The sequence below is a fragment of the Gavia stellata genome, chromosome 36 (genome assembly GCF_030936135.1).
Source record: "Gavia stellata isolate bGavSte3 chromosome 36, bGavSte3.hap2, whole genome shotgun sequence".
NCBI lineage: Eukaryota > Metazoa > Chordata > Aves > Gaviiformes > Gaviidae > Gavia > Gavia stellata.
This window is the reverse complement of record NC_082629.1, coordinates 599469-612561: the sequence shown is the minus strand read 5'-3', so window position 1 is coordinate 612561 and position 13093 is coordinate 599469. Positions and strand designations below refer to the sequence as shown.

General features: G+C 70.9%; 2 protein-coding genes across 4 annotated transcripts; one reads left to right on the top strand and one right to left on the bottom strand.

Moving 5' to 3' along the window:
- Positions 1–2555: 2555 nt before the first annotated feature.
- Positions 2556–6446, top strand: ZNF385A (zinc finger protein 385A). The gene is given in 7 exon segments (XM_059832747.1): positions 2556–2654; positions 4095–4154; positions 4500–4549; positions 4551–4594; positions 5008–5174; positions 5650–5778; positions 6216–6446. Coding segments are annotated over 7 exon segments (780 nt in total).
- A 2956-nt stretch (positions 6447–9402) lies between these two features.
- Positions 9403–12899, bottom strand: COPZ1 (COPI coat complex subunit zeta 1). 3 transcript variants are annotated; one of them, XM_059832810.1, is made up of 9 exons: positions 12866–12899; positions 11505–11573; positions 11111–11192; positions 10900–10991; positions 10551–10606; positions 10198–10275; positions 10018–10069; positions 9861–9899; positions 9403–9484 (listed from the first exon to the last, which is right to left on the bottom strand). In XM_059832810.1, the coding sequence occupies exons 1-9, from the start codon at positions 12881–12883 to the stop codon at positions 9437–9439; spliced, it is 534 nt and encodes a 177-aa protein (XP_059688793.1). In that variant the 5' UTR covers positions 12884–12899; the 3' UTR covers positions 9403–9436. The 3 variants fall into 3 exon arrangements, with proteins under 3 accessions (XP_059688793.1, XP_059688794.1, XP_059688795.1); XM_059832811.1 differs by lacking the exon at positions 9861–9899 and having other exon boundaries at positions 10030–10069; XM_059832812.1 differs by lacking the exon at positions 11505–11573 and having other exon boundaries at positions 12866–12883.
- Between the last annotated feature and the right edge of the window lie 194 nt (positions 12900–13093).

Genomic DNA, 13093 nt, shown 5'->3' with positions numbered 1-13093 from the left:
GGGCACCGCCGCACCGGGACACCGCCGCCGTGCCGGGCACCGCCGCCGCGCTGGTGGCATCGCTGATGTGACCCTGGGCACCACCGTGACAGCCGGGACACCGGTGGGATGGACAACACCCCGCCGTGCCTACACCGTCACCGCGCCGGGCACCGGTGCCGGCCCTGTGACCCCCACCTGGCACAGGACCTGGGGACGCACGTGCGCCGGTGGCACCTTGTCGCAGCGTCACCCTCTCACGGTGTCACCCCGTCGCGGTGTCACCCCGTCGCGGTGTCGCGCGGCCAACACCCGCTGCACTGCCTGTGCCCCCCGCCGCGGGCACCTCACTTTGCACTGACCCCGCGCCCCAAGTTTTTTGCGGGGGGGGGGACACACACCCACCCACACCCCCCCCCCCATGTCCCCAGGGTGCCCCCGGGGTGTCCCTGTCCCCGGGCCGCGGGGGGGGTGATTGCACTAACGCGGGGGGGGGGGGCCGGGGGGCACAGGCGGGCGCGGGGTGTGTGTGGGGGGGCAGCTTCGGTTTGTATTTAATTTGGGGGGGGGGCCCCCCAATAAATGTGTCGGACCCAGAGGTGCGGTGCCGGGGGGGGGGGACACGGCTGAGCGCCCACGCGTGTGCGGGGTATCGGGTGACACCATTACCGCCCTCATTAGCAGCAGCGACGCGTCGGGCATCAATAATTCATCCCCCCCCCGCGCCCCCCCCCACCCCGGGCGCTGCTGGGGGGGGGCTCCCAGTGCCACCCAGCACCCACGGCCCCCCCGCACAGCACCCCTGTGCCACCCCCCGCACCCATAGACACCCCCAGACTCCATGAGGGGCCCCCCCACGCACGGGCCCCCCCCCCCCCCCACGCACGGGGCCCCCCCCAGACCCGCCATCACGTGCCGCAGCTGGGGGGGGGGGGTGTCACAGGGCGCATGCGCGGGGTTGGAGTTGGGGGGGGCACGTGCACCCCGCAGCCCCCCCCGGACTGAGGACGGGGGGGGCACCGCGGGGGGGGGGGCACCCACTCGCCGGGGGCACCCACGGGGGACGAGCCCCCCCCGGACGCCTGAGTCGTGTCCCGTCCCCCCCCCCCCGTCGTGTGTGCCCCCCCCCGCCCCGTCCCGTGTCCCCCCCCGGGGCCTGCGTGGCCGGGGCGGGGCGGGGCGGGGGCCCATCCCCGTGGTAACCGCCCGCCCCCGCCCGCTCCGCACACGCGTGTCCCGACATGTGCGTGTACCCGCCCGCCTGTGCGCGTGCGCTGCGGGCCGGAGCCGTGGGGCCGGAGCCGTGGGGCCGCGCGTGGCACGGGGGGGGGTGGTGGTGGTGTGTGTCTGTGGGGAGGGGGGGGTGAAACACGCGTGGCACGGGGACGAACCGGGACTCGTGAGTGACGGCGGGGGTACGTGTGAGCGGGGACACGCGTGGCCGGGAACACGCGTGTGACATGCGCCTCCCCCCCCCCTCCCTCCCCCCCCCCCCCGCGGCTGCCCCACTTCTGCGCGGCGCCATTGGCTGAGCCGAGCGCGGGGGGGGGGGGGGACACGGACACGCGGGGACAACCCCACCGCCGTGGACCGGGGCCGGGGGGGCCCCGCAGGTAACACCCCGCAGCCCGGGGGTGGGGGGGGGCGGACCGGGGGGGGGGATCGAGGCCGCGGGGCGGGGCGGGGGGGGGGGGGTCCGGGCGGCGGGTGCGGGCTCCCCCTGACCGCCCCCCCCCGCAGGCCGGGCCGGGCGATGCTGCGGGCCCCGGGGCCGCTGGGGCCGCCCCCCGGCCGCCTCCTCCTGCCCGACGCCGCCGCCGCCGCCGCCGCTGCCCTGCGGCTGCTGCCGCCGCTGCCCGCCGTGAGTCCGGGCCCGGGGGGGGGGGTGGGGGGGGGTGTCTCCCGGGGGGGGGGGGGTCCCGGGGCGCCGCGGGCCCGGGTCGGTACGGCGGCCGGGAGGGGCCCTACGGTGGCCCCGCGGGGTCAGTGCGGGGCCCCGGCGCGATGCGGAGCGGCCGCGGGGGCGGGGAGGCCCCACCCCCTCCCGGCCGCCGTACCGGACCCCCCCCCAACACCCCCCAACACCCCACCGGGCCGCGCTCGGGGTAAGGGGGAGCGGGGGGACACACACACCCCAACCCCCCGCACCTGGTGAGGGACCGGGACCCCCAAGACGCCCCCAAGTGAGGGACCCCGGGGCTACACCGGGGCCGGGGGGGGGTCCAGGCGGCCGTGCGGGGCGGGGGGGGCCCGGGCGGGGCGGGCGGGGCCCGTTCCCCCGGGTTTGGGCAGGGAGAGATTCCTAAGGCGCTACGAAATGGGGCGGGAGGGGGGGGCTGACCCACGGCGCTGCCCCCAACCCCGCCCTGTGCCCCACACCCCCCCTATGGCACCCCCCCCCCCCTCCACCCCACGGTGACCCCCAGCACCCGCTGTGCCCCACTGAGCACCCGCTGCCCGCCCCACTGTGCCCCCGGTGTGCCGGGGGGGTGGGGGTTCTGGGGGGTTTTGGGGGGCGGGGGGGGGGGCTGCCCCCCACCCCCGGGCAGGATGCGACCCCCCGCCCTGCGCCGCAGATGGAGCCGGTGCCGAAGGCGGTGCTGGGGGCGGCGCTGGCCAAGCCCCGGCGCCCCGTCATCGCCTGCAGCGTCTGCCAGATCCGCTTCAACTCCGAGGTGAGACCCCCCCCGGGGTGCTGGGACCCCCCCCCGCACCCCTGGACCCCCCCTGCCCCACACCGGGTGCCTGGGTTCCCCCTGGTTTGGGGCTGGCCCTGCTGCGCCCCAGAGCTGGGTGTGTTTCCCATGCTGGGACCCATGTCCTGGGGGTGGGGGTCCCCATGGTGTCCCCAGGGTGGGGGTCTCCAGGTTGGGGGGCACTTGGACGTTGTGTCCCACGGGTTGGGGGTCCCCATCGCGTCCTATGTTCTCAGGATTGGGGGGTCTCCAGGGTGACCCGGGTCCCCAGGGTTGGGGGTCCCCATCATGTCCCCTGTTCTCTGGATTGGGGGTCTCTAGGGTGACTTGTCCCCAGGGTGTCCCCTGTCCCCAGGGATGAGGGTCCCCAGGGTGACTCTTGTCCCCAATGATGGGGGTCCCCAGGGTGTCCCATGTCCCCAATGATGGGGGTCCCCAGGTTGGGGGGCACACGGGTGCTGTTTTCCCAGGGGTGGGGGTCTCCATCATGTCCCATGTCCCCAGGGTTGGGGGTCTCCAGAGGGACTTGTCCCCAGGGTGCCCCATGTCCCCAGGATTGGGGGGCCCTCAGGTGCCGTGTCCCCAGGGTGTCCCATGTCCCCAGGGTTGGGGGGCCCCGAGTTGGGGGGCCCTCAGGTGCCGTGTCCCCAGGGATGGGGGTCCCCAGGGTGTCCCATGTCCCCAGGGTTGGGGGTCCCCAGGTTGGGGGGCACACGGGTGCTGTTTTCCCAGGGGTGGGGGTCTCCATCATGTCCCATGTCCCCAGGGTTGGGGGTCTCCAGAGGGACTTGTCCCCAGGATACCCCATGTCCCCAGGATTGGGGGGGCCCTCAGGTGCCGTGTCCCCAGGGTGTCCCATGTCCCCAGGGTTGGGGGGCCCCGAGTTGGGGGGCCCTCAGGTGCCGTGTCCCCAGGGATGGGGGTCCCCAGGGTGTCTCATGTCCCCAGGGTTGGGGGTCCCCAGGTTGGGGGGCACACGGGTGCTGTTTTCCCAGGGGTGGGGGTCTCCATCATGTCCCATGTCCCCAGGGTTGGGGGTCTCCAGAGGGACTTGTCCCCAGGGTGCCCCATGTCCCCAGGATTGGGGGGGCCCTCAGGTGCCGTGTCCCCAGGGATGGGGGTCCCCAGGGTGACTCTTGTCCCCAGGGTGCCCCATGTCCCCAGGATTGGGGGGCCCTCAGGTGCCGTGTCCCCAAGGATGGGGGTCCCCAGGGTGTCCCATGTCCCCAGGGATGAGGGTCCCCAGAGTGACTCTTGTCCCCAGGGATGGGGGTCCCCAGGGTGTCCCATGCCCCAGGGGTGGGTGCGGGATCCGTGAGGTCCTGCATCCTCAGGGTGACCCGTGTCCCCGGGCGGTGGGTCTTTGGGGTGCTGCGGTGTCCCTGGGGGGGTGACGCGGTGTCCCCACGCTGTCCCCAGAGCCAGGCAGCAGCGCACTACCAGGGGAACCGGCACGCTCGGCGCCTGAAGGGGCTGGAGGCCGCCCGCGCCCGCCGCGGGGGGGGACACCGGGGACACCCAGGACACCCCCGGCCCTGCACCCACCCCGGCTGGGGAGACGCCCGACCGCACAGGTGGGTCCCAGCACCCCGGGGTGCCCCCGCGTGTCTTCATGCCCCCCCCCCCCCCAAACGCCTGGGTCCCCCCCTCGTGCCACCCAACCCGGGCGGGGGTCCCAGGGGTGCCCCGTTAACCCTCCGCGTGCCAGCAGGTGAGCAGCCCCCGGCGCCCGCAGCCCCCGGCGCCCCCGGGCCCCCCTCACCCCCCGTTCCCCCCCCGGCGGTGGCCGCAGAGGCGCCGGGGGGGGCACGGGGGGGGCCGGGGGGCGAGGAGGAAGAGGAGGAGAAGGCGAAGGCCAAGCGGCTGTTGTACTGCGTTGGCCGTCAACTCCCTCTCCCAGCTGGAGGCGCACAACAAAGGTGGGGGACGAGGGGACATGGGGGGGACACGGGGACACTTGGGGGGCAGGAGGGGATGGGGGGGACAGGGGGGGTCTGGGGAGCACGGGGACATGAGGGACATGGGGACACAGGGGGCGTGGGGGGGTCTGGGGACCCTGGGTGACATTGGTGGGGTAGGGGGGCACAGGGGTGGGACTGGGGGGGGACAGGGGTTCCTATGGGTGCAGGGGGAGCCCGGGGGGGGCGTCTGGGGTACACACAGCGGCTGTATGGGTGAAGGGGGGGGGGGGTCTTGCAGGGCTCTGTGGGTGCAGGGGGTCCTAGGGCAAAGGGGGGGTCCCAGGGTGCATGGGGTCCTGGGGGGGGCCCGGGGAGGTCTCGGGGTGCAGGGGGGGTCCCGGGGCGCAGGGTGACCCCCCCCATGCACGCAGGGACAAAGCACAAGACGCTGGTGGAGGCGCGCAGCGGGCTGGGGCCCATCCGCGCCTTCCCGCGGCTGGGGGGGGCTGCGGGGACCCCCCCGGCCGAGGCCCCCGAGCGCTCCTTCCACTGCCAGATCTGCAACGTCCGCCTCAACTCCGAGCTCCAGCTCAAGCAGGTACCCCGGGACCCCCAAACCTCCCCCCGGGCCCCCCAAACCTCCCTGGGACCCTCTGGGACCCCTCCCAAACCTTCTCCATCCTGTTGGGACCCCCAAGAACCTCACGGGATCCCTCAAATCCTCCTGAGCCCCCTGGGACCCCCCCCAAACCCTTCTGAGACACCTCCAGGACCTTCTAAACCCTCCTGAAACCCCCCCAGACCCTCATGGGACTCCCCCAAACCCCCCTGAGCCCATGGGGGCCCCTGAGGACCCTATGGGACCCCACAAACCATCCTGAGACCCCAGAACCCCCCAAAAAAAGCTTTTGGGATACCCCAGAGCACCCCCAGAGCCGTTTGACTCCCCTAACCACCCCCCCTCGGACTCCCTGAGCCCACATCCCACCCCTGGCAGGACTCCCCACCCCAGTGTCCTGTGTCCCCCCCCCCCATTATCCTGGGTCCCCGCTCAGCCCCCCCTGTCCCCCCAGCACATCTCCAGCCGGCGGCACCGGGATGGGGTGGCCGGAAAACCCAACCCACTGCTGAGCCGCCACAAGAAACCCCGGACCCCCCCGGAAGCTGGTGAGCGGGGGGGCTGGGGGGGGGGGGCCCAGGGTGTCTATAGGGTGTCCTGGGGGTGCCCTATAGGGCAGGAGGGGAGGTTGGGGATACCTAGAGAGTGCCTAGGGGCGCCCTGTGGGGCAGGGCGATGCCCAGAAGTATCTATAGGGTGCTCACGGGTATCTATAGGGTGCCCTGAAGGGACCCCGGAGGCAGGGGGTGCCCCATGGGGGGGACCTCAGGGTACCTATGGGGTGTCTGGGGGTATCTCCATGGGGCGGGGGGGGCTGGGGGTATCTGTAGGGTGCTTGGGGGTATCTCGGTGCGTGTGAGGGGCCTGAGAGGATCTATAGGGAGCCCCTATGGGGCAGAGGGGGCCCTTGGGGTACCTATAGGGTGCCTGGGGGTGCCCAGGGGCACCTCAGCGGGTGCCCCGTGGGGCGGGGGTGTCACCCCTGTCACTGACCCCCCCTCCCCCCTCGCCCCCCCGCAGGCGCCGCTGCCCTTCCCCAAGGAGCTGCCGAAGGCGCTGGCGGGGGGGGGACTGCTGCCGCCCCCCCTGGCCCTGGCAGCCGCCGCCGCCGCCATGGCCGCCCCCCCGCTGGCCCTGCGCCCCCCCGGGCCCCCCCTCCTGCCCGGGCCCCCCCTGGCGCCCGCCCTGCTGCGCCCCGCCCCCGGGCCCCTGCGCCCCGCCCACGCCCCCCTCCTCTTCTCCCCGTACTGACCCCCCCGGCAACCGGCACCCGGCAACCGTCGCCTGGCAACCGGCAACCACCTGGCAACCGGTACCCAACCATCACTCGGGACCCAGCGGCTGTTACCTGGCAACCGTTACCCAGCAACTGCAACCAGCAACCACCCGGCAATGGTTACCCGGCAACGGTTACCCGGCAACGGTTACCCGGCCACCCCACAGCACAACCCAGCGACGGTCGCTGTGCGAGCAGGCAGCGGTGGTTACCTGGCAACAGCACCTGGCAACCACCCCAGAATGGTTACCTGGCAACGGTTTCCTAGCAACCAGCCACCAATGGTTACCCAACAAAGGAACCCAGAAATCTGCCCAGCAACACCCCCCCGGGCAACGGTTACCTGGCAACAGGACCCACCCACCCAGCAACCTGCCTGGCAACAGTTACCTGGCAACCCACCTAGCAACCACCTGGCAAACCCCCCCGGCAACGGTTACCCAGCAACCTGCCTGACAATGGTTACTTGGCAACAGGACCGGCATCCTGCCCTGCAACGGGCACCCAGCAACGGTTACCCAGCAACCCTCTGAGCAGTGGTTGCCTGGCAACCAAGAGATGTTTACCCAGCAACGGGACCCAGCAGCAGTTGCCTGGCAACGGGACTGGGCCCCTGCGCCCAGCAACGTTTACCTGGCAACGAGACCCTGCAACTGCACCTGGCAACGGTTACCTAGCAACCGTGCCCATCAGTGGTACCTGGCAACGGGACCCAGCAATGATGACCTGACAATGGTTACCCAGCAACTGTTCGAGGCAACAGTGCTTGGCAACGGTTACCTGGCAATGGTACTCGGCAACGGTACCCGGCGATGGTTGCCTAGCAACCATGTCCAGCATCCACACCCGACAAAGGGACCCAGCAACCGCGCCCGGCAACGGGCCCTGGCAGCTGCACCCCGCAACCGCCCCCGGCGACAGCACCTGGCAACGGTACCTGGCAACGGCGCTCGGTGACGGTACCTAGCAACCGCCCTGGCAACGGTACCTGGCAACGGCGCTCGGTGACGGTACCTAGCAACCGCCCTGGCAACGGTACCTGGCAACGGCGCTCGGCGACGGTACCTAGCAACCGCCCTGGCAACGGTACCTGGCAACGGCGCTCGGTGACGGTACCTAGCAACCGCCCTGGCAATGGTACCTGGCAACGGCCCTCGGTGACAGTACCTAGCAACCGCCCTGGCAACGGTACCTGGCAATGGCGCTCGGCGACGGTACCTAGCAACCACACCTGGCAACAGCACCTAGCAACCGACCCCAGCAACCATCCCCAGCAACAAGCTACAACCAGGAGCTGCGCCTAGCAACCGTCCCTGGCAACTGTCTCCCAGCAACCGTGCCCAGCAACAGCCCCCCCCCCATCCCCCCTCCAGCTGCTTTTTGGGCTCAGCGATTATTTTTTAACTGGAATTGGGATATTTGGCAGGAAAACGATGAGCCCCCACCCCCCCGCCCCGGCCCCACTGCACAACTCCCGTGGGGACGGGGTCCCCCAGCGCCCCGGGGCAGGGTTGGGGGTCCGGGGGGGTCCCCAGCGCCCCCCCCGGCACCTCAGGGATCCGCTAAGCAATCAGTGATGGCTCACAGGGAAGGGAGCCCCCCCCCCCGCCACCCGCCCCGGGGTGTGTCCCCCCTCCAAGGGTGTGTGTCCCCCCCCAAGCCATGACCTCTTGCACTGAGGGCAGCGAGCCCTGCACATGCCCCGGGGGGGGGCACCCATCACCCCCCCACCCCGGGGCCCCCCTCTGGGCCCAGCCCATTGCAATAATGCGGGGGGCCGGGGCACCCCCCACCCTGTAAATAGCGACATACACCCCCCCCCCCCCCCCCCGCTCCCCTGGTACTGCCCCACAAGCACTGTGCCCCCCGCCCAAACCCTGGTACTGCCCCAGGTCCCCTGGCACTGCCCCATCACTGTGCCCCCCCATCCTTAGTGCCCCCTACTTATCACTGGCCCCCCCAGCACCCCCATCACTGTGCCCCCCCATCCTTAGTGCCCCCCCAGAACCCCCTGTCACTGTGCCCCCCCATCCTTAGTGCCCCCCACTTACCACTGACCCCCCAGCACCCCCATCACTGTGCCCCCCCATCCTTAGTGTCCCCCCCACTATCACTGTGCCCCCCCAAACCTAGCACCCCCCCATCACTGTGACTCCCCCCCCAGCCTTACCACCCATCACTGTGCTCCCCACTATCACTGTGCCCCCCCCTTTACACTACAGGCCCCACACACACTTGGCACTGCCCCCCATCCTTAGTGCCCCACAACTCGCACTGTGCCCCCCCCCCCCCAAACCTTGCACTCCCCACCCACACTGCACATGCCCCCCCCCCCAGTCAATACTGTGATTTAAGCAAAGCAATAGCAGGCGGGGGGGAACGGTGGGGTGGGGGACGACGACACAGAGCCCTGTTACCCGCCCCTGTACCCACCTGTCCCCATGTCCCCCCCCCGGCTTTGCCCCAATAAATGACGAGGTTTGAGCCTGTGGTGTCACGTCTGTGGGGGGAGCTTGGGGGGGGGACCCGGGGGGGGGGAGCGGGGGTGTGTCCCTGTGTCCCCAACCCTGGCCCAGCAGTGTGCCCCGCAGCCCCCAGATGTGTGGCTGTGTGCACGCGTGTCCCCACGTCCCTTACATGTGCTCCCCCCCCCCACCCCGTGTCCCCTCTGTGCTGTGTCCCCACAGCCCCATCGTGCCCCCAAGCACGTGTGTATGTCCCCACGTGTGTCCCTGTCCCCCCCCCCCCTGCCCAGGGCAGACAAGAGGCACCCCAGTGACACCCCCCCCACGCGGAGGGGGGACACCACACACACCCCGGGGGGGGGGTCCAGACACCTGAGTCCCCCCGACACAGAGTGGAGCGGGGGGGGGGGGGGGCGACGCAGGGAGAGACGAGGCAGCACACGGGAGTTGGGGGGGGGGGCTGGCATGTTGGGGGGGCCGCGGGGGGGACACGGACCGTGCTAACGCAGCAGCGACCACTTGATCTGCTCCTTCGCCGACTGCAGCACCTGTGGAGGGGGGGGCAGCGTTGGGCACAGAGCACCCATGGGTGTAGGGGGCCCCAGGGGGCACCAAGATGGGGACAGGGGACATGGGGAGCTGTCCCGCGGGGGGTCACTGGGGTGTTGGGGGGGGCCCAGGGGCACCCACTGGCATGGGGAGTGACATGGGGAGGGGCACGGGGGGGAGAGGTGGGTTCAGTGGCACCCAGGCGGCACTGGGGGGGGGCATGGGGAGGGATATGGGGACATTGGGGGCAGCCAGGGGCACCCAGGTGGCACCTGGGGACACCCACGGGCACAGGCAGCTGCCCCGGTTGGTGGGCTCGGAGGTGGGGGGGCACTGCCAGCCCCAGGGGGGGTCCCGGGGAGGGTCATGCCCTACCTGTGAGACCGTCTGCTCTGTGAGGGGCACGTCCTCGCCCTGCAACACACAGAGGGAGGTGGGTGCTTGGGGGGGGGCACTCATGGCCCCCCACCACCCCATCCATTCCTCACTCCCCCAGTACGGCCTCCCCACGTTGCCCCCAGCCCCCCCATACCCGCACGGCCACGCGATGCACCACTTGCTGGGGGTCACTCTCCAGGACAACGCTGGGGGGGAAACAGAGACCCATCAGCACCCAGCACCCCCCCCCACAGGGCCCCTGGGCACCCAGGGAGGGGGGCAACAGATCCCAGGGTGGGGGGACATGGACCCCGGGGGGGTGACACGCACTCACCCACCGTCCACGATCTCATCCACAGCCAGGAAGAGCCCCTCCATGTTCTCCAGCAGCGCCCGCTTCTCCACGTTCTTCCTGGGGGGGCCCTGCCCATTCAGCACCCATGCCAACCCCCCAGCAATGGGACCCCCACCCTCCAGGCACCCACAACCCCCTCCAAGCGCCCTGTGATGTGCCTGCTGTCCCCCCCCCCCCCATGCCAGAGACTCTTGGGGCCCCCTGGAACCATGGGTGTGTCCCCCCCCAGGAATATGGGTGCCCCTTGGACTCACAGGTGCCCCCCCCCCAGGAATATCGGTCCCCCCCAGAACCATGGGTGCCACACACATCCCCCCCAGGACCCATCGTACCGCAGCATCTGGCTGAGCGAGTCGAAGAGGCAGTTGAGGACGGCCGTGAGCATCAGCTGGGGGACAGCAGGGTCACACGGTGGCACTGCCAGGTGGGGGCACCTCAAGGTGGACCCCCCCCCCAGCCTGGTGGCATCTTCTGTGTCCCCTCCCTGTCCTGGGACCTTTCTGTGTGTCCCCTCTGTGTCCCCTGCCCTGGTAACCCAAGGTACCCCCCTCCCTGTCCTGTTATCCCTCCATGTCCTCAGCCTGCCACCCCCGTGTCCCCAGCTCACCACCCCTGGGTGTCCCCCCTGCCCTGGCACCCCTGGGTGTCCTCCCCCCGCCACCCCTGGGTGTCCCCAGCCACCTCGTTCTCGTGGGAGCTGCCGATGACATAGAAGTAGAGGTCGATGCTGCTCTTGTAGACAACGGTCAGCCCCTCAAGCAGCGCGATCTCGCCTGCGGACACAGCCTGGTGTCACCCCTCGTGGGCCCCCCCCGCATGGCCCCGCTGTCCCCACGGGGCTGGCAGCCCCCCCCCCAGGGGACACACACGTCCCCGTCCCCAAAACACGCACTGTCGGTGCGGTGGGTCTTGTTGAAGATGTTCTTCTCGAAGGCTTTCTGCTCCTTGGCGCTGGGGTACGTGTCGTCGTAGTACTGCGGGGACAGTGGCACGTGGGGACCCGGGCCACCACCCCCTGCACCAAGAAGCCACTGCAACCCTGCTCTGGGCCACCAACCCTGTCCCCACGCCCCTGTCCCTGCCCTGGGCCACCAAATGTTCCCTTCTCCACGCCACGTGCCACCCCAACATGTCCCCTGCGTCCCTTCCCTGTATCCTGTCGCAGCCCTCCCGGTGGCACCAAGTGTCCCCACGCCTGTGCCCCCCTGTCCCCACCTCTCCCTGGGACGGTGTCCCCATCCCTGTCCCCATCCCCACGTGTCACCATCACCCCCCGTGCCCCTCACCTTGGCGAAGAGCCGGTCGCCATCATTGTCCAGGATGATGACGGCTTTGACGGTGTAGAGGGACGGCTCCTGCGGGGACACGGCCACCGTCACCCTGCTGCCACCCCGTTCCCAGGGACAGGGGAGCCCCCAGCCCAGCGAGGGGGACACCCTGTGTCACCGCACCACCCCCCTGTCACCCTAACACCGCTTCGGTGGCACCGAGGACCCCGGCAAGGAGCCTGTGTCCGGCACCCCCATCCTGGCAAGGGGGTCCTGGGCAGTAGCTGCTGAAGGGCCAGGCCAGGAGGTCCCTGTCCCCGTCCCTGTCCCCATCCCTATCCCCGTCGATCCGGGTGCTCCCGAGCTCCCGGGACCAAGTTCTGTGATGCACTGACTGCCCGTAGCCACAGCCGGAGTGTAGGACAGAACCTCGCCCCGGGCGCTGCCAGGCCACCGACAGGCACTGACGGCCACCACTGATGGCCACCGCCCGCGGCCACCGCCACTCCCAGCCCCAGCAGGGACCCTGTGGGCACCGCTGGTGGGGACAGTCACCCACCGCCCCGCGAATCGTCACCCCATGGGCAGGACAAGGCCACCACGGGGGGGGCACTGCCACCCGCACGGGCAGGGAGAAGCCCCCCTACTTACCTCCAGTGGCACCCTGGCACGTACCCCCCTCATTGCCCCCCATTTACCCCCCTTGCCCCCCCATTTGCACCCAGTGGCGCCCTGGCACGTACCCCCCCATTGCCCCCCGTTTACCCCCATTGCCCCCCCATTTGCCGCAGTGGCACCCTGGCACGTACCCCCCTCATTGCACCCCCATTGCCCCCCCATTTGCCCCAGTGGCACCCTGGCACGTACCCCCCTCATTGCCCCCCATTTGCCCCCACTGCCCCCCCATTTGCCCCAGTGGCACCCTGGCACGTACCCCCCCCCCCATTGCCCCCCATTTTCCCCCACTGCCCCCCCATTTGCTCCCAGTAGCACCCTGGCATTCACCCCCACACAGTGCCCCCCATTTACCCTCACTGCCCCCCCCACTTACCACATTGACACCCCCCATTTACCCCCACACTACCCCCCCATTTACCCCCATCGGCAGCCCCCCATTTACCCCACTGGCACCCCCAATTTACCCCCATTGCCACCCCATTGCCACCCCCCCATTTACTCCATTGGCACCCACCATTTACCCCATTGCCCCCCCCCTTTACCCCCCCATTCCACCCATTGCCTCCCCACTTACCCCCACTGGCGCCCCCCATTTACCGCCTCACTGCCCCCCACTTACACCCTGGCCCCCCCTTCGCTCCCATTTGCCCCCGCTGCCCCCCCATCGCCCCCCATTCCCCCCCGGCCCCGCCGCCCCCTACCAGGATCAGCGCCTCCATTTTGCGCTCGCCGCTGCCGACGTGGAGCCGGAAGAGCGGCCGCCGCTCATTGGCTGCCCTGCTGCCAATCACGCCGCCGGGCACCGCCCCGCTGGTCTGACTGGGCAAAGCCGTGCCCGATCCGACCAATCACTGCGAGTCCGCCCGCGGAGGGCGGGCCGGCCTTTCCCGCCCCTTCCGATGCTGTCGCTGATTGGAGGCGCGTCCCGT